The 22,672-nt window shown below is 40.4% G+C and overlaps 2 protein-coding genes across 2 annotated transcripts in view; both read left to right on the forward strand.

Annotated features, from left to right (window-relative positions):
- LOC118342380 (F-actin-uncapping protein LRRC16A) overlaps positions 1-17,381 on the forward strand; it is a 31,860-nt gene extending 14,479 nt beyond the window's left edge. The window contains exons 4-38 of the mRNA XM_035680892.1: positions 95-154; positions 668-789; positions 1,401-1,498; positions 1,591-1,661; positions 2,109-2,182; positions 2,356-2,431; positions 2,671-2,759; positions 2,976-3,070; positions 3,328-3,414; positions 3,492-3,595; positions 3,789-3,866; positions 4,114-4,190; positions 4,514-4,618; positions 5,035-5,104; positions 5,225-5,306; positions 5,397-5,496; positions 5,742-5,796; positions 5,972-6,144; positions 6,250-6,318; positions 6,447-6,540; positions 6,666-6,764; positions 6,865-6,993; positions 7,442-7,564; positions 7,740-7,915; positions 8,539-8,626; positions 8,709-8,876; positions 9,061-9,127; positions 9,876-10,117; positions 10,571-10,686; positions 10,937-11,462; positions 12,119-12,161; positions 12,371-12,574; positions 12,767-12,904; positions 14,201-14,356; positions 14,986-17,381. Coding sequence (XP_035536785.1) covers positions 95-154; positions 668-789; positions 1,401-1,498; positions 1,591-1,661; positions 2,109-2,182; positions 2,356-2,431; positions 2,671-2,759; positions 2,976-3,070; positions 3,328-3,414; positions 3,492-3,595; positions 3,789-3,866; positions 4,114-4,190; positions 4,514-4,618; positions 5,035-5,104; positions 5,225-5,306; positions 5,397-5,496; positions 5,742-5,796; positions 5,972-6,144; positions 6,250-6,318; positions 6,447-6,540; positions 6,666-6,764; positions 6,865-6,993; positions 7,442-7,564; positions 7,740-7,915; positions 8,539-8,626; positions 8,709-8,876; positions 9,061-9,127; positions 9,876-10,117; positions 10,571-10,686; positions 10,937-11,462; positions 12,119-12,161; positions 12,371-12,574; positions 12,767-12,904; positions 14,201-14,356; positions 14,986-15,110 — 4,179 coding nt within the window. The 3' untranslated portion in view covers positions 15,111-17,381. The remainder of the gene's footprint in view (positions 1-94; positions 155-667; positions 790-1,400; positions 1,499-1,590; positions 1,662-2,108; positions 2,183-2,355; positions 2,432-2,670; positions 2,760-2,975; positions 3,071-3,327; positions 3,415-3,491; positions 3,596-3,788; positions 3,867-4,113; positions 4,191-4,513; positions 4,619-5,034; positions 5,105-5,224; positions 5,307-5,396; positions 5,497-5,741; positions 5,797-5,971; positions 6,145-6,249; positions 6,319-6,446; positions 6,541-6,665; positions 6,765-6,864; positions 6,994-7,441; positions 7,565-7,739; positions 7,916-8,538; positions 8,627-8,708; positions 8,877-9,060; positions 9,128-9,875; positions 10,118-10,570; positions 10,687-10,936; positions 11,463-12,118; positions 12,162-12,370; positions 12,575-12,766; positions 12,905-14,200; positions 14,357-14,985) is intronic.
- A 287-nt stretch (positions 17,382-17,668) lies between these two features.
- Positions 17,669-22,672, forward strand: part of LOC118342381 (secretagogin-like) — a 5,705-nt gene continuing 701 nt past the window's right edge. The window contains exons 1-9 of the mRNA XM_035680893.1: positions 17,669-17,752; positions 19,304-19,374; positions 19,818-19,913; positions 20,320-20,409; positions 20,873-20,929; positions 21,553-21,630; positions 21,720-21,775; positions 21,918-21,963; positions 22,150-22,209. Of these exons, the coding sequence (XP_035536786.1) occupies positions 17,683-17,752; positions 19,304-19,374; positions 19,818-19,913; positions 20,320-20,409; positions 20,873-20,929; positions 21,553-21,630; positions 21,720-21,775; positions 21,918-21,963; positions 22,150-22,209 (624 nt within the window). The 5' untranslated portion in view covers positions 17,669-17,682. The remainder of the gene's footprint in view (positions 17,753-19,303; positions 19,375-19,817; positions 19,914-20,319; positions 20,410-20,872; positions 20,930-21,552; positions 21,631-21,719; positions 21,776-21,917; positions 21,964-22,149; positions 22,210-22,672) is intronic.

Raw genomic sequence — 22,672 nt, forward strand, 5'->3', positions numbered from 1 at the left:
TGCTTGTTGTCCTTTCGTAAAGAAGAAGTGGAAATACTAGATTAACTTGATATATTCACTGTTGCATTTCATAATCTCCTCTTGCTTACTTTAGGTTGAACACTCCTTCAGCTACCTGGATATCCAGGGAATCAGCAGCAACAAGCCCACTCAGGTACACACAAACAAAAATAAGCGTTGCATTATTGTGGATTACATTTATGACAGACAAACACACCTGACCACAACTGAATACACACACACACACACACACTAAATACCAAATCACTTCTGTCTGTCATCACCGCCTACATTTTAGGGAGGATAAGGAGGTATATTGAAGACTGATTTATTGGCTAAATGTGTACACCAGTGTTTGGGAGTTGGCATATTCCTTTTTAATACACACAAACAAAATGTACAGTCCTGCAGAGATATTAATTTGAACTTCCTTTTGTTGTCTATTTTCTTTGTGTCAAGATTTAAACTCTGTATCTTCCGTTTCTGCATCATGGTGGTGGTCTCTCAAAACAGTTCAACTTAATAATAATGAATCAATAAGGCTACTTAGTGTCAACTGCACTCACCTGCTCAGTCTGACCACAATGACAGCATGGTAACATTTTATCACCTCAGCAGCACTTTGAGTGCTCATTTTGTGTCGCTTTGCGTGTGGCGCCCCCTGCAGTTGGTGTTGGAGTATGAGCGGGGTCCATGGAACCTCCGGCTGGGCTCAGTGGAGGAAGTGGACGAGGTGATCGCCCACATCGGCAGCTGTCTGCACCGCATCAGCCCCGCCGTCTCACCTGTGTAGGTACCACTCGAGAGCCAGTGAGAGGAAGGAGACAAGGAGCACTACAGGGGCTCTCAGAGGGTCGGACAGAGAGGAAAACTGGCCTTACACTGTCCTTTATATGTTTATGACGAGGCGAGGTAGATTTTAAATGCTGCGAATCAGCAAAAATGACAAAAATGTACTAGTTACAGGTCTTCAAACGTTAAGATTTGCTGCTTTTCTCGCAGTTTTCTGACATTGTATAGACTCATCTATTGATCAAGACAATAACTTGTATATTAATGGATCAGGAAAATGGTTAGGTTAGTTGCAGTCTTAAATAAGGGACTAGGAACCTTTGGAGAAACTTGGTGCGTTTCCGCTGCAGGGACCAGGGTCTAAATTAGGATCCAGGGCATTTCAAACAACAAAGAGCTGAAGGAACCTTTTAGTTCCTGATACTAAAAGTTCCAGGTACTTTGAGAGCAAACGCAGCTATAGTGAATAATGGGCTCCCTGGACATTGGCTCCCAGCTTCTCTTCTCTCTTCTCTGTGTGGATGCAGTATTAACGTTTTTCAGACTTGTTGAGAAGATACTCCAAGTTTCCCTTTTCCCTTTTCGTCATCCCTCTTTCTGTAAGGAAGGAAGGTGATGAGGAAGTTGAGTTTGAAGCCCCCAGAGAGGACGGCGGCCCTCCAGGCCATCTGGGATGAGCAGGGCTCGGCAGATCTGGGACCCTGTGGTAAATCAGCCTCAAAATGTGAAACATACATCCAGTCAAATGTTTAGTGTCTGTGTTTAAATGCTAAACGTTGTTGTGTTGACTCATTGCAGGCGGTTTTTCTCATCAGTACTGGTGTGTGTGTGATTACCTGGGTCTGCCGTACAGAGAGGAGGTCCAATGGGTCGGTGCTGGAAATCATCTGTTTTGTTTGCTGCCTTTTTCTCTTGTATTCATGTACTTTATTCTGTTTCCTTTTTTTGACTAGTAATGACTTTATCTGCTTCTTTTATACACTTTTTCTGATCCGTGCTTATTGTTCTGCCTTTTTCTGCAACAACTTATTTTTATTTACTGTTTTTTTTCTGCTTCTTTTCCTTCTACTTTTTTATTCTCCTGCTTATGTTTCCTTTTTGTTTTTCATCTTTTCTTCTCCTGCTGCTTCTTTTATGTCTGATTTTGTTCCTGCCAAGTTGTACCTTATCTTATCTATCTGCATGTGTTTACCTGCATTTGTGTTTCCACCGTCTCTGTCTTTGCTTCTCTTCTGCTGTTGAGTTTCACTTTGTGTTGTACCTGAACGCACCATCATGCAGCCATTTCCTCTCGTTGTCATCTTCACCTCCTCCAGGATGTGGACACCATCTATCTCACACAGGACACCAAAGAGCTCAACCTGCAGGACTTCGTCCACCTGGAGAACAGGTACGTACACCGCTCAGCACCTTGGGTTCACCGTGTGTAGTTCTTTACGTTGAGGGGAAGGTGAGCATATGAAATACATATAATGTGTTTTTTAACAACTGTCTTATTATCACTTCATAGAATGTAATGTCTGACAGTCGTATTAATAATAATTCTTTGTTTTTTCCCTGTAGGGATCTGGTGGCGATCATCGCAGCTCTAGAACACAACCACTGGTTCACTAAAGTCTCCACCAAAGACTACAAACTGGTAACATTGATACAAACAACTGTACAGTCTTACACTGTTCCAACAATCACCAACCCTGCCGTTTAACTGTCGAACAGAGTTAGATGTGAAACTATTCTGAAACAAAAACAAAAATGTCTAAAAGAAGTGTACTATGACCTCCTTTTACTAAAACAAAAATCACTAACTGTTTTTTTCTTCTTTGAGATCTCATTGAGATAAAGTGAAATGAAAGCCGTGTGTTTGTTTCTGCCTTCCAGCCGACAGATGTGTGTGACCAGATCCTCAGAGTGGTGGCTCGATCCAGTCGGCTAGAAGAGCTGGTGCTGGACAACGCGGGACTGAGAAGGTCAGAGGTCAAATATTAGAATGAATGTCCTGGCCGTCTCTTGTGCGCTGTGTCATTTCCTACTACAAATAGGATTAAATAAACTGTTTGTGACCAGAGTCCATGTCGGATAACAGGTGTGTGCTTGTTGCTTGTTGATTGTGTGTGATGAGAGGTCAGAGGTTATCACCTGCTCACTGACTGTGACATTTTCCTTCTACTCTTTCTCTTCTTCAGTGATTTTGCTCAGAAACTGGCCAGTGCGCTGTCACACAACCCAGCCTCCACGCTACACACACTCAACCTGAGCAACAACTCACTGGAGGACAAAGGTTAAAACACACACACACACACGTGCTTTGGCATGCAAATCTGTTGTAATTCCTCTACTACTCATTTCTATTTGGAGAATTTGCATTACAGTGATCTCTTCTACTTTTAAATGTGGCTTTCTGAAACGTGCAGAAACTCTGTTACTGTGAACTCTCACAGAGGGCTGTCAGCTAAAGTCATGCGCCCTCTGGTGGCCATGTTGGAGCTCTATAAAGTCTCTTAACTGCAATGACTGGATGTGTCTCGGTTACTGCAGGTGTTTCTGCTCTGAGCGCTCAACTCGCCAAACTGCCCTTGGGTCTGAAGCACCTGAACCTCTCCAGGACCTCCATGTCTCCTAAAGGTGAACGCAGAGAAAACAAAGATGAAATAACACTTAATTATTGCCCTGAAGAATGAAGTGACTGTCATTTGTTGCAGGTGTAAACAACCTCTGTCTGGCTCTCTGTAACAACCCGGCCGTCGCCTCCACCCTCACACACCTCGACCTGTCGGGAAACTCGCTCAGAGGCGACGACCTGCAGGTATGCAGCCACCTTCTGTTGATAGACAAACTCACAGTGTATTTAAGCTGTTCAGAAAACGTTGAAAAAAAAAGAAAGATAGACAGCAGTCAAGCTATAATCGAGGCTTTTTCTTTAGTTCTTGAAGAGTTTGGAGATGTGAGGTTTTCTAGGATTTGCTAGGATCTCTAATGTGTGTTTTATTTCTGCACAGAACCTGCACAGCTTCCTGAGTCACCCAAACTGTCTGGAGACTCTGGATGTGTCCAACAGCGACTGCTCTCTGGAGCAGGTAAAAGCAGCTCATACACACTTCACAATTAAAATGGAGGCCTGAATTAAAGACCGTTTTAACTATGGAAACATGTAAAATAAATCAGTTGGTTCCAATAACCAATGAAAGTAGTAAGAAAAGTAAATAATACCATGCTTAAATTCCTCCCAGGGCTGGTCTATACATTCTGTAAGAGCTTTACTGAGTTTAGTTGAGGCTTTTGCAGTTTCAGCCTCTGGTGCTAAAATCAGTTTTCTGTTTTTAGGTGTGTACGTCTCTGCTCAGAGGATCTTTGAAGCATCTTTCTGTCCTCAACATGTCAAAGACCGTCTTCTCTCACAGGTTGGATATTAAACCTACACCCATCCTTCAAACAGTGGACAAATTATAAACTTTTTTAATATTTTTACAGACTACGTTATCTCTGACTTTGGAATGTTCAGTATTCAGTGTTCAGTTTGCTGAGTTGCTTTTTTAAAAATTTGTGTTTAAAGTGCAAAGGCAGATTACTTCTCCGACATACCAACACTCAGCAAATGTTACCATTAAATGTGGTTTAAATACATTAACTAACAGTTTGAAATGTACAGTATTTGTTCTTTGCTCTGAATGTGTTACTGCACTCTAGTGTTGATTGTAACACGTTTCTCCTCTCATTCACACAGGAAGTGTAAAGAAATCCCTTCGCCATTTAAGCAGTTCTTCAGCTGTGCTCAGGCTCTGAGCTCCGTCAGTCTGTCGGGAACCAGACTGCCGGTGGAGGCTCTGAAGTAAGAAAATATCCAATGAGACACACAGCAGTACACTAAAAGAGTGAAAGTCTGTGCTTTATTTTCTCTTGTCGCTACGAGGGAATAATAACAGTTATGTTGCCTTTTTTTCCCGTCAATAACTGGATATATTTATAGCATACAGATATAACAGCAGTTGGCCGACAGCAGAAAGTGTTTCATTGAGAGTGAGAGAGGGCTTCTTTATAGAGTTGTGCATCATTACTCAAACCTGTTCCTACCAGAGTTGTAGGACAGAGAAATCAAAACAATGCAGCCAAAAGACTAGCAGCAATAACTTTTTTCTGCCTTTAGTATTTGAAATATCAAATATCAAGCTTTAAGCAGCGACACTGCTTTCTATAAGCTGTTGTTAAACTGACAGTCTGATGAGTTTCTGGCTTTTCTGTCTGCAGAGCGTTGTTGTTGGGACTCGGCTGCAACCCAAACCTCAGTGACGTGTCTCTGGATCTTAGCTGCTGTGAGGTAGAACTCCCATGAACCTCAGCACACTGTTTAAATACACTGTAACACTGTTTATTTATACAAAGGTACACACTGACATGATTCTTTTATAAGCATATCTGACTCTTTGTTTTCTCTCAGCTGCGTTCGGGGGGCTCCCAGATCTTGGAGGGTTGTGTCGCTGAGATTCCCAACATCACCAGTTTGGACATTTCTGACAACGGTGAGGATATTTTAGATTTGAACCATTTCTGATTGCGTTGTGTTGACTTTGAATCGTGGCCTCTTAATGTCTCTGTGCTGCTTTGCTCAGGTCTGGACATGGATCTGACCACTCTGCTGGTCTGGCTGGCCAAAAACCGCTCCATCAGACACCTTTCACTGGGCAAAAACTTCAACAACATCAAGTCCAAGTGGGTAACAAACAGCAAACAGCAGCAAAATACTTTATAATATATAATATCATATAAAAAATTACAATTGAGCTGGATTGTTTGTTTGTTTGTTTGTTTGTTTTATCAAAGGGTTAGTCATTAATAATCAATGAAACAATCTTAATAACATAATTATTTGGTGCCATGTACATTTTTAATTGAATTACTCAATACATTGGTTTGTCACTTAGTCACATTTTAATTGTCTACTAATCTTTCTCCAGAAATGTGGCTCAGGTCCTGGACAACCTGGTTCATATGATCCAAGAGGAGGAATCGGTGAGTAAAACTATAAACATAACCTTAAATCATTTTCTTTCCTGTCATTACCCATCTCCTTCTTTGGGTCTGCCTGTTCTTCTTCAGTCCCTAATTTAGGTATTTATTTATTACTGATGCATTCACTGGACACTTTGATTAAAATTATCTAATAAAATTCTTTCCCCCCCTGCAGCCGCTGACCTCGCTGTCCCTGGCTGATTCCAAGCTGAAGGCCGACCTCTCCATCGTCCTCAACGCTCTGGGCAGCAACACCTCTCTGACCAAACTGGACATCAGTGGAAATTCCATGGGAGACATGGGGGCCAAGATGCTGGCCAAAGCCCTGCAGATCAACAGCAAACTCAGGTGAGTAAGCAGACAGGATAATCTTGCAGTTAAGGCTCTGTCAGGTCTGTATCAAGTGTTCCATTATAAATATTTATTTTTTATTTTTCATCTGTGTGTCTGCAGGACAATAGTGTGGGACAGAAACAACGTCAGCCCTCAGGGTCTACAGGACGTCGCTGCTGCTTTAGAAAAGTAAGTATGAAGCAGTTTGTGGTGAGGTTACATTTTATTTTAACAAAGTCAGAGAGAGTATAAGCCCTGCCCTGATTCTGCATTAGTATTAAAGGATAAGTTAATTTACTGTTTTCTCTCTCCATCAGGAACTACACCATTCGTTTTATGCCTGTTCCCATCATGGATGCTGCTCAAGCGCTAAAGGCGAGTCCAGAGAAGACAGAGGACGCTTTACTGAAGGTTGTTGTCCTGTTTTTTTAAAATATGGATCAATGTAGATTTTTCAGTTTTGTTAAGAATACTAAAAACGGTGTTAAAATGTTGGAAACTTTAATTGGAGCTTGTTTGTGTGTTTTGTGATGCAGATGGAGCAGTACCTGCTGAGGAACCATGAGACGCGTAAATACCTCCAGGAGCAGGCGTACAGGCTGCAGCAGGGAATCGTCACCACCACCACGCAACAGGTAGGCACAGAAACACACACACACACATACACTGGCAGACCTCTGATTGAGTCAACATATTACTCTTCATTGACTGACCTCTAACCTCTCTGTGATGCAGATGATTGACATGATGTGTGTGAAGGTTCAGGACCATCTGAACTCTCTGAGGTTCACAGAGGCCAACTTGGTCCAGGAGGACATGAAGGTGGCAGAGAACCTCATGAAAGACGCCAGAAACTCCAAGACAGTAAGAAGACATGAGTCATGGAAATAAGACATTTAACTCCTCGATCCACCATCTTCCATAGCTGGCCAACTCAACATGGCTGAGACACTAAAAGAAGTTACTGTCATGCAACTTCATATTCAGAAAGCCTGCTAATTAAAGCAGGATTTAAACAGAAACATCTGGTCTGCATGTTTAACATTGGAACAATACAAGTATTTTTGGCTCAACAAAGCTTTCAGAGATTAAAATGTTACCCACCCTGTACTGATGAAAAGTTTTCAATATGAAGTTTGTTCAAGCAAAATAGAGATTAGGCCACAGCTAAAGCTGAGATGAACTTTGACTTTGTTGCTGTCTTTCTCATTGTGTTTCTTTCCCATAATATATATATATATAATGTAATATATATATATATATAATGTAATGTATGTCTGTAACATATAATGTATCTCACTCTTCCCCCCAGCTGCTCCCCAACCTGTACCACCTGAAGAGTGTGGGGTCCAAGGGAGCGTGTGTTGGAGCCATTCAGGACAAGCTGGAGTCGATGGCTGGAGAGGTGGCTAGGGTAATGGACGAACAGCTGCAGGTACTGAGCTGGCTCCAACAGCTGCCGTTTTACCTCGACACTAACAGTAACATGAAGTCTGAGCGAACATTGTTGGACGTACAGCAGTAGATGTATACTTGTGATTGTCTAAATAACACACATTCAAACTGGAGTGCAATGTGAAGTTTAAACTACATTAACTCGTCCTCCCCAGACAATGATGGTGTCCATGGTGGAAGCTGCTGAGGGTCTGTGTCCTCATGTGATGAAGAGGAGCACCCTTCGCCCGGAGCTACTGAAGGCCGGAGCAGGGAGGATGACCATTCCTCGCAGCTTTATCACCACCACGCTGCTGGAGCAGTCCGGGGTCGACATCATCAACAAGATCAGGTCCGATCTGCTGCGTGTGTTTACAGGGTTAGCTTAGCTTTAGCTTCATCAGGTCTTAGGTTATTGAGTTGTAAGGTCTTGCCCCTGTCTTATGGTTATCAGAAAGTCCATAAATTGTACTTCCAGGAGAACAAGTCCAGTATTTAGACCAGTTACTGGCGCTGATGAGTGATTTCAAGGTGGTAAATGCATGTTATCTCCAGATATCTGTCATGTGCATCCATAACAAATGGATTGTCTGTGACGTCTCTGTGTGCTGATTCTCATTGTACAGACTGAATGTAGGCAAGAGGAGAGGATGAGGAGACCATTCCTACCAAAGGATTTGAGATAATATTGGGCTGTTTGGTGGTCCTAACACAAGTGGAAACATCCACTTTGATGGATTTATGTATTTGGTCAAGTGAGTTTTACACCAGAGGTCTAAAGAAATTGGGTTAGAGACACTCTGATAACTATCTAACAAATGGATCCACCCACAAAAGTAAATAACAGGCTTAAAGCAGCTTCTGTGAACAGACTCAGACAACCAACATGTAGCCCTTTATTGTTGGTTTTGCAACATGTCATTTTGGGTCAGATGGTTTTATTTCTGTGTGTTTTGTTTCTTCTCTTTGAAACAGTGAAGTGAAGCTGAGCATGGCATCGTTTCTGTCTGATCGCATTGTGGATGAGATCCTGGAGTCTCTTTCCAGATCACAGCATACTCTGGTTAGTGTCTGTTTGTCTGTCTGTCGGTCTGTGTTTTCTGTTTTTCTGTGTGTTCATCACTCCTTCCTCCTTCTGTCTCCAGGCCGACCATCTGATCAGGAAGGCTCAGCCTCTGCTGCATCGGGAGCCGCAGATGGAGACAGAGGTTCTGGATGAGGTGGTTCTGCAGCCAAAGAACCACAATCAGGAAGAGAAACAAAGCCATGAGCGGGACCAGAAACATGGGCTGGAGGATATGGACACCTGCACGGTGGGAAACACAAAGCAATACAAACTCATTCACACTGCTTATCAGCCTGTATAAAATGGGGCATGGATAGTCTGAATAGACAGAGGGACAGTGTGGTTGTCATCGCCTCAGCAGCTTTGAAGAGTTGAGCGCACATTACTTCTTCAGTAGAAATTAAGATAAAAACCAGTTTTTTTCTTTTTAGATGACTCCTAAGTCCAAGAGGAAGAGTATTCTGGTCAGGATGCTGCGGCCCGTCTCTGTGGCGTTTGGTGAGTGACACAGTGTGTTAGGCAACTACTGTAACAGCTTTAGACACAATCCAGTTTCTTTACCTGTCTCTATACATACTGTTCCTGCCCTTCATCATTTTCTGTTTAAATTTCTCATATGCTTTTTCTTACATAAAGTTTGCCCTGCTCTCTGCTGTTAACTCTCATTCTAAAGCCAATGGCTTTGGATGTTTTTACATCAAATGTTATGTTTGTTTTACCTTTCTAAACCGATTGTCGGATGAAATGGCGTTGGACCATGACAAAGAATCTTTCTATATATGATGATTGTTAAAGTCATAAATGTCCAGTTGAAAGGTTGTGCAGTAATTCCACACTGCAGTCAAGTTGTCAAGTTGGTAAAAGTCACATGGATTGCCACCAGACTCCCTACCTTTTATAATTGATCTTAAGATATTTGATAATGTTGATGAAAGGAAGGAAAAATAAACAAAAAGCTGAACTAAAGTTTGTCAGAAGATTATTAGCATTATGTCACATCAGACTGTCCCAGGAGTACTGGAGAAATGATTTGTTATTGCGTTTTGGGGATTTAATTGGCTGTACCAGCAAATTACAGGCAACTATACACAGTGCCATCAGTTTCCAATGCCAAATTAACAATGCAGGCCTTACGTGGTGAGTCCGATCTGTCCCCAGCAGCATCACTTCCCCTTAAAATGGTAGGTGGTAAATATCATTGATTGTTAAATTACCAACATGGCTTTGCCTTCCATATACCCAACAGAGATGGAGTTTGACCTGGACAAGGCTCTCGAGGAGGTTCCTATCCATGTTGAGGACCCCCCTCTTCCTCCTCCTCCTACACATCCAGTGGACAGAATGTCGGCCTACTATGGAGACCTCCCCCCTCCTCCTACTCCACCAGTTTGTTTGAGCGAGCTGCCCTCTGTGGAGCACATGACGCTGGAGCATTGCACCAAGTCCCGCCCAAAACCCAAGAAGAGGGCAAAACCCAGCCGACAGCCTGTAGGTCTCTACCAGGGAGCAATCCTTAGATTATCAGTGATACCAATAATTTTTTTCATTAATTTTTGTTTCGATTTTTTGCATGTTTTTTTGTCGTTTGTTCAGTGCTAACATCAGCACCAATTTACCATTCATTTATTCACATTCACCATAAAATCCAAATCTATTAACAGCAAAACTATGAAACTTTGCTAACCTAATTAGTCATGCCATAGATTTTTTTAATAAAAACTTGTTTATTGTTTAATTTTGTGTGAGAAATGTATCGTATTTCAGTGCTATTAATTCTTGGATTCATTATAAAACTCCTTCATTATCAATAGAATATACAGTATCATTACTCCATCATATCACAGTAATACCTTTAAATGTTGAAAAACAAAACCTAAAATGTAGTTGAGTCTTATCTCTCTACCTCTGTTCTCTGTTTTATTCCTGCCTTCCACCTTTTAGCGAGAGGCCACCCACAGTGCGGCACCACAAGAGGCAGAGGAGAGCACCATCATGGGAAAGCTGGACGAGGGCCTGGAGGACTTCTTCTCCAAGAAAGTCATTAAACTCAGTTTCAAGTGAGAGTCATGAATCAGAATTTATTTACAGTCTTCTCAGTATTAATCTACCCATCCTATGATGTAATTTGTATAGAAAACAACTCCCAAATTCAGTCTGATTAAAAACAGTACAGTTGTGTGTCATCAGCATAAAATAGAGACCTGATGTTTTCTCACCATGGGAAGTCCTTTGAGATTTGGCTGGCTTGTAAGGTTGAATAAAAGTATATTGTTTCCTAATTCTGTTGTTATTTTTAATCCTCTCTAGACTTCCTAATGTAAGAGGTTCGTCCTCCAACATGCAGGAAGCAGCAGATAAGAAACGTGAATCCAGGAAGAGCGGTTTCTTTAACCTCATCAAATCCCGGACGTCCCGCTCAGAGAAAAGCCATGGAGCTGCCTCCATCACTCCACCCCACCCTGCCTCCTCCAACATGGCTCCACCCTCTTCGTCTATTAGCTCAGTGACTGAGGAAACGACGCCGACATCCCCCACTCCTCCTGTGAAAAACCCTGGCACTGTGGCGGAGCCCCATCAGGAGGTCCACAGGGCTCAACCCTCCGACCACATGGATTCTGGGATGGAGGCCACTCCGACTGCCGCTGAACATGCTAAGGAGGAGAAGGAAGAGGGGGGTGTGGGAGATGTGGAGAAGAAGGTGAACCTGGAGAAGAAGGAGAATGTGGAGAAAAAGGAGAACCCCCACATCCCCCGTCATATTGGTGTTCCTGTGATGGGCATGGACCTGCTGGCTGAGATGAAGGCCAGACAGGAGAGAATGGCTGTAAAGAAGGTGGGTGGAGTCCACTGTTCAACATTGATAACAGCATTTAATACCATCATCAAGCCAATATATTGGTAACAGTATGCCTTGATACAAGAGTAAAAAACATACAGCAGGATGAGGGCACATTTTAAACAGTAGTAGTCTGGCTAGCTATAGTTGCTATGATTCCTTTCAGTGTCCCAAAGAGTTAAAAAGTGGGTGTTGTCAAGTGATGAAACATTCAGATCAACCATTGTTGTTCATACTTGGACATTTATGATTGATATTCGATTGATAGGAAATCATATATTATAGTGGAAGTCATATAAGGACACATCTGTGCTTTGATTGACCCCTAGTACATCACATGTTTGCTTGTATATATGAAGTTGTGCCTTATCCCCCTGCACTGATTTGATGTATATTACCACAGGCTTTTCAGCTCAGTGATGGAGTTGAAATCATGATAGACCAAATAGGAGTAGTCATATAGATCCTTTTTCCTAAGGTGTTAGTAAGGGACAAACAAAGATAAAAGCGAGGATCACACACATTTAAAGGAGTAAAACAGAGTGTGTATACATACCTACCATACATACATGTAACTGCCATTCCTCATCATCTCTCTCTTTCTCAGATAGATTCACTCACACTCACACTAATCTCTGTCTCTCTTGTTTCAGTCTGAGTCGCCATCCTTGCTGGACAAGGTGGACGGTGACAAAGGTGAGTTTCTTTGATATGACGTCACATGTGGACCTGTGCTATTTTCCACCCACTTGTATTGACAGCGTGAGGTTTGTATGTGACATTTCCACAGTAATTAGTTCACAGCCCTCAGTAATTACACATCAGTATAATTAGTAAGTCAGTAGTAGCTCTTCCTACCTGCCTGTCATCATGACTCCTAAACTGTCTCTGTCATTTTCCTGTAGCCAAGTCAGACGTCCATCAGCAGTCTGTGCCAGCAGACGCCGATGAGTCCAAACCAGAGCCGGCTCCCAGGTCAAAACCACCCAGTGTCACCCCCAAACCGCCCCCACCACATACCACCAAGCCCCCACTGGGGACCCGCACCTCTGGGCCCCTCAGTCCTGCCAGTCCTGCCAGTCCCAGGCCGAGCAGCGCCTACGTCTTCGGTAGGCAATGATTGGGAGAAACGGGGATACAAAAGCCTGGTTGTCAAAGAACAAACGCAGCTCTCACATTTTTTATATCAGCTGTGGAGACTTAGACAGACAGAAGCTTTTACCACAAGCACTAGTTTGATTCTTATTTATGTGTATCTTACTGAGAATCATTTCATTGTTTTACTGATTGTTGCTTCTCAGACGACTCTGCTGAGGCTCCAGCAGGCAGCCCGCCTGCCAAAGGGCCACTTCCTGCTCCTCGCCTGAAGAGGGCGCCTTCAGAGCAGGAGAGAGAGAGCACCAGCAGCAACCCTGCAGGACCCCTGTCTCCACAGGACGGTTAGTATCTCTGTTTGACCTTTATGAACAAGGCTTTAGAAGTAACAGGAGTTTGATATTGTATCGTATTTTAATACACAACAAGAATAAAGAACACATTGCATCTCTGTCACTACTTTCAATTAAAAGCTAAATGCCAAAGAAGTGGCACATTTAAGATTTTGTGCCACTAAACTATTAAAAGTGCCAAAATTTCTGTGAATAATTGATCAGACTTCTATTAAATGAACATAAAATGTTTGTCACAGTGCTTTTTGCAGTGTGTTTAAACAGGACTTATGTCATTTTGGTGCAGCACTTAAAGGAGTGTATAAGATTCAGTGGCGCCTAGCCTTTTGAATACAGCTCAGTCTTTCATGTGTTTTGTATTAATTGTATTAAAAGTTCCAAGAACCATCAGAAAACTCTCCTCTGATGTAATATTTACAGGAAATAATCTGCTCAAGTAATACGTGATATGTTTACTCTTTTTTTCTATTTGCATTATTTCACCCATAATCTATAAGTCAAGCACCCAGAGCACTATGGGGGTGCAGAGAGAGGAGAGTGCACCTGCAGGCACTGAGTGGATGGCAGACAGGCTCATATGTTCTTTCTTAATGATGAAGGTTGCATGACTCAGTGCTCCGTGTGAGCCGGAGCATAGCTGAAAATATAACACTCAATTTAACAGGTGACAACTTGTTTAATGAATGCTTTCAAGGCCATATTTGACGCCTCCACACACCACACACAGTACGTCTGAAGCTAAGGTCCTAGCCTGTACTTGACATGTCCAAGTGTCAGAGTGCGTGTCATTTTGTAGTTTAACACTCGACTTGTGTAATTAATGCTTACAGGAACTCAGTATTTTTCCTTAAAACAGTGTTTCTTCTATGTAATCAAAAAGGCGCATTGTCTTTCACAATTGCCGTGCAAAAGGATGTGTTTTTAAAATCAATGAGACAGGGAGGAAAGGTCATTTACACGTTTTAAGAGGCTTTTTTAAGAGGCACATTTTACACTGACAAAGTGAGACGAAGTGAATGTGTTTTACTAAGACACTGCAGTTACGTCTTCTTTTTACTTCTTACTACATCTTTTTCAGTAAGTGAGCACACAGCATGAATTCTGCTTTAGTGATTAATCCTACTACATAATGTTGATATGAAATTAACAAATAAGTATTTACGTAAGGAAATAGTACAAATTAAGATTGTCAAACTGACGAGACAAACCATTGATGACTGTCAGTTTAGAGTGTTGGGTTAAATATTTCATAATTCATTAATTTCATCATGTATTCTTTGCCGGCAGTTGAGTTTCCTGTGGACGGCGATGCGTTCGAGCCGCCCAGCGATGGTGTTGAACCGGGCATCGGTGGGAGACCGTGGTCGTCTCTGAAGAGGTCAGCAAGTCCTCCGGCTGCAAGGGAGGACGACCGAGAGCGAGCCAAGTCCCTCCCCGCCTACGGTTCGATATTTCATATATTATCTGAAGTCTCCTCTAATGTTTCTGTTCAAGGCCACAGGTTATTTTTTAAAGGGGATGTTAATTCAAATCAACAGATCACAGTTGCACCAGAAGATCCTGGAAGATCGCTCTCATTGTCAACCTTCTGTGTATATTTATTATCGTGTGAAATGCTTTTAAACACTATAACTGTCTGTTTGACTGATGCAAATACATGGCCTCAGAAAAAGACTAAAACTTAAAGTTTTCAGTGTGCACAACTAAACCTACTTCTCCTAGATCCAGGGTCATTTTTGGTTCAAAATGTATTTTTTTTTAGAGTTATATTCTCCATTAGTTTTCCTGTTTTCTAGGTCTAACTTTAGTTGCCCTTGTTCCAATGTCTACCTAGATCAAAATCATCATTTGAAGTGTTCGTAGTTTATTAGTCCAATATTATTTTTTCGAGTTTTAGTTTTAGTGGTTTCAGGGCCTAATTTTACTGTTAGTTTAAGGGTCTTTCTTTAGTTTTCCTTTGATGGTCTTTAATTTCCTAGTCAGACAAGGAAATAGCTTTTGTTGTTTCAGTCCACATGTTTCTTCATCTATATTTTCTCTCCCTGTCTCTCTCCCGCTCTCTCTCTCTACAGTGAGCCCTCCATCTCTGGCAGACTCAGATCTCAGTCCAGCTGAGGAGGAGATTCCCTCTCCGGCCACTGACCTCAAGTCTGACAGCAAATCAGAGGACGAGTCCGACGACACTCCTTCAGTCTGACACCAACGAGAGGTTCACAGTCTCTCAGACCGACTGAACCGTTGGAGGTCAATCACACATGTACAATCAGAAGCAGAGACAGTGGACAATGATTTATTTTTTACTTCTTTACAGTTCCTGGTGAGGCACTCGTTGACAGAGGGGAAAGTATTTTGCACGCGTCAGTGGAGTGTTCTGACCTTGGATCAGTCCCAGCTGTCTGGTCAAATGGAAGCAAAAACAGCTCCATTACTGCCTTTGTCAACAGCTCCAATAGGACCACAAAGAGCAGACCAGATGGGTTTTATTTGGTTCAAAGATGATCTGTAGCTGCTTAGATAACCAGGTCCAGCAATAAAAAGCTCAGTTAGTCCAAAGCACTGAGGAGAATGACTCTCTAAGTAGGTCCAGACTGTGCTGTGGTGTGCAGGTAGACTGCAGCTGGTAGGTCAGGGGCTGCTCCCAACAGCTCTTCTGGAGATAGGGCTCTAAATATAAACATGTTCCAAAGAGGCTTTTTATCCTGCTAACATTTACTCTTTTGTCTTCAAACGGCAAACTGTCCACAAATTATATGATGTCACAATTAGGAGGAGCTGGTAGCCGAGAAATCCTGCAACTGTTTAAAAGAGGAACAACAAGGAAGAGAAACCGAAGAGAGTCCACACTCTCAGCTGCTATAGCCAAAGTTCAGATATCAAAGTGACGTATAGATTCAGACGGAAACTGTTTGTTTTACCAACACTGTTTTAATTTTCACTGCTAATGGAGACAACCTGACCAATTAAAAACTGCTGAGGGTTTTATTCCATTTCAAGGAAACAGATTTGATGACATGCATTGGAATTAACTGTATGTAGAAAAAAAACAGATATTATAATAAGCAATAGGTTTAATTTGATTACATATAATGCAAATATTTTGTTGTATATATCACTAGTCAGGGTTTTGCAGGGTTTATTTGTAACATTCGTTGTGTCTAGTTGCTTTTTCCTGCAGCTTTCAGCTGAATCTCAAGGTCTTCATCAGCAGTGAGTAAACATCCTGATTAAACAAAAGCTTTTTTCCATTGCAGTTAACTCCGAAAAATTATCCTGGCAAAACTGAATTTAGATCAGACATAGAATGGATCACCAGAATTTTTTTTCTAAGTAGCCTCTCAGGGCTTCCGTATGTAACTTTAAAAAAGCATTTCTCTGAAGGGTTTAGATAAGTCCCATTGTTCCTGATGCTGTTTGTCTTGAATCGGAATGTTGTGTCAGCACACATCATGAAATAAGACATTCTGTTCTATCTAATCAGGTTAGATTTAAGGACTCAATGATAGAAACAAAAAATACTGTAACCAAACCGATGGTTGATCTGTAAATACTGTTCATGTCAACATCACGGCAGGAAAACTGTCCCGAAAGGTTCAATATATCCTAACTGGTGCCTTGTACTGTCCAGAAAGGCAAATGATACAGACGCCCCAAATGTAAAGGATATGGTGCTATATCGTCAGTGCACTGTATTTTGAACTTTTTTTGTATCATGAACACGTGCAAGTCATAAACATGGGAATCCTTACTGTCCGTCTTACGTGATGTGAACACGGCAGAACCCTCAGTGGGTGGAGACAACAACAGATATTTCTTTGTGGCTCCACCCACTGAGCTTTAACTCAAGCAGTGAGATAATTTCTGCCAAAAGCTAAACCCTGCTATAAAATACCGTAGTTTCCTTTCCACAGAAAACATTTGGACTTTCTGCCATTACATGTCAAAATGTCCTCTGTGAATATCAGTGTCAGTGTTTATTGCCTCAGATTCATATTTACCATGTAGGTCAGTTATCGACACTGCTGCTGTATCCTCACCATAACACACCGCTTATTGCTGATTTCTGTTAACCATGTACTCCTGCACTTACTGATGTATTATGTATCAATGTGAATATGTAAATATGTACTAACATTCCTATGAGGTTGTGTTTATAAAATAAATGGGGTGTATATCAGTTAAATATTGTATTATGAGCAGAAAATCGGATTTATTATCAATGAAACGTGCTGTTGAATCTGCATGGATTTCCATTTGTCATACATGGTGATGGTTTTTATTTTATTGGGAAATATTTTTGTGATTCTTTTTAAAAAAAAAATCAGCTTTTTTTTTTTTTTTTAAATTGACTTAAATAATGTGTTTTATTGTTTATATGCCAGTGGACCTACAGGCCTGGAAATGTGACATCAAGCTGTCAAATATTTCTGTATTTGTATGTTCATACCAATAAATACTGTTTCACTGTTTAGACTCTCTCTCCCCCTCACTCTGTCACTCTCTCTCTCTCCCTCCCTCCCTCTCTCCCCCCTTCATATACAAGCTGTTGACTCCCTCTTTAGTCTCATTTAGCTGAATTCCAGAGGCGCCTGAAGGTGAAATCAGAATAAATAGAATTTCACTGGATAAAAGATTCTCTCTCTCTCTCTCTCTCTCTCTCTTTCTCTCTCTCTCTCTGAAACTCAACAGTCTGTCTCTTGAAGAAGGTTTTTTTTTCCTTTTCTTTCGGTTTTGTTGTCACCAGCTCGACCTCTGGACTGGTCCTCAGCATCATGGATAGCTCTTTGAACCGCCTGGACGCTGCAGGTTTCTTACAGATCTGGCAACATTTCGACATAGATGGTGAGAAGAGTTTTGATGACTCTGACGTCAGTGTGTTTATCAGTTCATTCAGCTCCTCCAGCATGTAAACTGAGCAAATAATGGCATTTAAAGTGCCTATAAATGTGTCAGATATAAAACCTTGTAATGAATAAGAACACATTATTGCACAATCTGGTTACTAAAGGCTCAGAGAGGACGTTTGACTTCTGGTGATACTGATGGGTGTGCACGGGACTGTATGTAAAAAATATTTCCTCAGAAGAACTGTAAGTCTGCCCTCCCAGTATTTGTTTGGGGTTTTAATGATATGATTTAAGCAGCCAGTCCTGCAAAGGGATAAATAGTTTTTTATTAGATCCCAGAATCCCCCTCAGAAGGTGGAGGGCCAAGAGTGAACTTTTAGTTTCAATGACATAATGTGATTTATGAGATATGAAGTGTGTGAGAGAGAGACAACAGAGGCATTTTAAAGCCTCTGAGGTAGGTTTGGGGGTTTTTGTCTCCTGGTATTTGCTCCAGTTTCAATCATGTTGTAGCAGTTTATATTATGTTTGGATAATTATGCTCTTTGGGACCAGACACAAGTGTTTCTAAGCAACAACAAGAGTAGAATTGACCACAACAAAGAATTAATTAACAATTTATTCTGCAAGAACTGTATACAGTTTCCAGTGGTGATTAAGTGCATTTAGTACTGTACTTAAATACAATTTTTGTACAAGTACTTTTTCTGCTACCTTATACTTCTACACCACTGTTTGACAGCTAGTTATATTGCAGATTCAGATTAATAATACAAAATATACAATAAACTATAGAATTATGATGGGTTGTGACAGATTAATATAAGACTTTATTGATCTTTAGGTTGAAAGTTACCCAGCAATATATATGTAATTAAAATAAGTTCCACTTTTACCAGCTGAATTATTACAGTGATGCGCGTTTCAACAGGATAATGCATCAATTGTTATAATATAGTAATATAATATATATTGAAATTGGATATAATACTTAATATAATACTTTTGTAACTTTAAGTATATTTTGAGGCTAATACTTTTTTTACTTATACATAAAGCAGCTAAAAAGAACTTTGATTTTGTGTTAATTTTGGAGCCCCCTGTGGACAAAAGTGGTAATGTATCTACAGCCTGGTTTTATTGATTTCGAGGGGAATCCGACAGAATCCAACCCTCTGGCAGGCATTAAGAAAAACATATGAATTAGTATTTCTACCCTGTGGTATTATTACTTTTACTTGTAAGTAAATCTGAGTACTTCATCCACTGTGTGTTGTTGCCTGGTTGCTATTTTGTAGCTTCTCTTGCTAGTGAGAAGTGAAACAACCGGTGCTGGATTATAAACATTTTTTAACTATTACATTTTTTTCAGTTGTGAAAAAATGTGCAACTTTCAAATTCTTAATTTTTATTTGGCTAAAGGTTGTCTGTGCAAGCAATTTCACTTTGTGGTAATTTCACTGAAGTATAACAACTTCTATTCTATTATATTCTGGTAAGTTGCTGTATCTAGTTGATCTGACAGTTTGCCTGGTTGTGTTTTTAGATAACGGTTACATCAAGGGGAAGGAGCTGGACAGCTTCTTCCAACACATGCTGGGGAAATTTGGGATGAAGGTAAAGAGCTAAAACATGAAGCTGTATTTTAAGTTTCTCATTTTTATACCCACTTCATGATAAAATGATAAATATAGAACTTCTTCAGTGGCGAAAAAATAAAAGAAGGAAGCCGACACCTTCACTTTTCAGGTTAATATTTTTAGCCTTTTAGTTTTTATGTGATCAGTGGATGTTATTTTCTTGGTACAAGTTTCTTTTTGTAGGGACATTAGACAGTTTGTAGTGATATATCTATATAACAGTGTGTTGCTCTCTGCCACAGTGTTTTATCTAATACTACCACCAGGGGGCAACAAAGTCAGAAAGCATCAACATGTCCATGGTGGCTTTAAGTATTGAACTAAACAGACGCATCCAGTCATCATTCAGTTTTTCAGATACTGCCTGAGTACGAAGGAAATCACCACTACATTAAAGTGGTCATGTCATGTTGTTTTCAGAGGGAGGAGATAACTGAAGACAAAATCAGAAGACTGAGAGAAAGATTCATGTCTGCTCATGAAACCACAGCTGACGGACGTCTGCAGATAACAGAGGTAGAATTATATTATTATTAAATATTATTTCAGCGGTTACTGGGTTTTTAGCAAAGCACTCCTATCATTCAATGGTATCATATTATATCATTATATTATAGATATTTTCAGACTGCAATCCTCATAAATGTTGGGTAATGACATTTCTTTGGGAAGATTCTGTCCAGGTCATAAAGATGGTTTAAATGTTGTACCGTATTCACTCCTGCAGGTTGTATTGTCTTAGTTATTGTACATCTAACACAGACTTTACATACTGACATTTACAGGTTTGCCCTTTAAACCGCTTAACTGAGTTAATGAGGAACTGGGTGTAAATTAAAACTGTAAAACCTGTAACCTGTAAAGTATATTTTTATATGGACAACGTCTTTAGTTACAGTGGACGTAAACGTTCTTCTTCCAGCTGGCGACCATGATGCTGCCGGAGGATGAAAACTTCCTGCTTCTGTTTCGCAGAGAGACGCCGCTGGACAACAGCGTGGAGTTCATGAGGGTGAGGGTCAAAGGTCAACAAATAATGCAGAGGTGAATGAAGGAGGACTGTGGACGTTCAGGGAATATAAAAAAGCACAATAAGCGTTTGAATTGAAGTCAAGCTGCAGAAGGATTTATTAACAGTGCTTTTTCCTATTATGACCACCAACATGCAAATTTTTTATTTATTATAGCCTTCATTTATTATTCAACTTCCACTTGTACAAAAGATTAGTATCATTGGTAAAAAAAAAAAAACCTGTGTTCACACTAATATTTCATGTCAAAATAGCTGCTGTGAAAAAGGTCTATTGTGCATTAACTTTGTCCAGTTTGGATATTGCATGATCTTCTAGGACTGCCTTCAGGACAAACTTTACTTTTTTAAGAGAACAGAAAAGTAGTAAAATGGTGACGAACACTGCAGCAGCTACACTCAGACTTTATTTTCTGTGATTCTTTTCTATATCTTGTTTGTGTAGATCTGGAGAAACTATGACACAGACAGCAGCGGCTACATCTCAGCGATTGAGCTCAAGGTAACTGCTGAGTTTGGATGTGTGCACTGTAGCAGAGCCGACAAAGAAAATTCTACCTGTAATGAAGATAAAACAATGTGTCACCACAAATCAGAACAACCATCTAAAGTGAGTGGACTCAACGTCATAACAGAACAAAAACTGACTTACAAAGTAAGAGGAATGTCTTTAGTTTGAGTCTGTCTTTGTGAATTTGGTCAAATTTAAATTTAAATGCAACAAGCATGAGGAGGCACTGCTAAGTCATATTATATACAACATATTATAACAAAAACACGTGAAACTATACAAAAACTTAAACTGAAATGTGCACACACACTCCGGAAACTGAAACTAAAGTGAATTGAAAACAAAAAATAAAAAAATTAAAGAATAAAAACTACTGCAAAACTACAGCCACAGCACGAGAAGCAATTAATAATTAATTATCTTTTTATTTTTTACACTGTACAACTCGGAACACGAGTGGAAAATGAACAGTAGCTATAAACTCTTTGCGCTGCACATTGGTTTCGTGCTTTAAATATGTTGAATTGCATCGTCCCCAACAAACTAATACATTCAAATTTTATGATAGCAGTTTTAGTTGAGTGTCCCTGAGGTGTGTTTTTTTGTCCCTTCAGGGCTTCCTCCAGGACCTCTTCCTCCAACACAGGAAGTCCATTACCCCTGACAAACTGGAGGAGTACACGGACACCATGGTAACAGGCAGCTGTTCAGATATTAGCACTGCTGGCGTCTTCTTGTCATCCGTTGTTAATTCGTCCATTCTGACTTGTTTCCCCTGCAGATGAAGATGTTTGATAAAAACAGGGATGGAAGACTGGACTTAAATGACCTGGCCAGGTACTGTTGAACTGTGTCATGTGACCAGGAGGAGAGTCATTAGGATAGCTGATCTTCTCATGGCTGTGGAATCAGAAAAAATACAGCATCAGATATCATTTAAAATGAGGATAATTCTTCAAATCTTTTTTGTTGTCTGAAGGATCTTGGCCCTGAAAGAAAACTTCTTACTAAAGTTTAAGATGGACGTAAGTCTGAAGAGTTTATTGAGATGTTTTTTAATTCTATATTAAAATGTTTTTTTGATTTTTTCTTGAGAAAACAAACCTCGATTTTCCTATTTATGCCTGAAGTGGATGTTAACAGTACATGTTCATTAAAGTCTTGTGTGAATATTAATGTTTCATCACTTTATTTGTTATATTTGGTGTCAGGCTTGCAGTCAAGAGGACAGGAAGAGAGACTTTGAGAAGATATTTGCTCACTATGATGTTGTAAGTCTGAATTCAGATTGTTGTTCTCGTTCACTCTCTAACGTTTTTGTTATCTACCACTTTTACCCATCATGCTGTGGAAAAGAATTCTCCTTTGACATTACAAACAAAAAGCGTAATAGAGCTTACATTGGATTTAGCAGGACCATGATTTGCGGAGCTCGTTCAGATCACGAATAAAGAAGAGCATCAACTTTGTCATTTATTAATTGTGATTTGGTCTTTTGTTACCATCAGTTTAATACACAGTGTCAGTGTAGCTTTCTGATCTGCTTAAACTGCTGGAACTTCTCTTACACCTGCATGCAGATAAGCATGCATGTATAAAAAAACACTGATAGAATATACGATATAAAATTGAAGTTTATGAGCTGTGCTTACACAGAGACGTTTATGAACAGCTGTGATTTTCATATCTCTGGATAATTGCAAGGGATTATTCACTCTCTCTCTCTCTGTGTGT

The sequence above is a fragment of the Morone saxatilis genome, unplaced genomic scaffold, assembly GCF_004916995.1.
Source record: "Morone saxatilis isolate NCDOM2014 unplaced genomic scaffold, NCSU_SB_2.0 Contig9, whole genome shotgun sequence".
Taxonomy (NCBI): Eukaryota; Metazoa; Chordata; class Actinopteri; family Moronidae; genus Morone; species Morone saxatilis.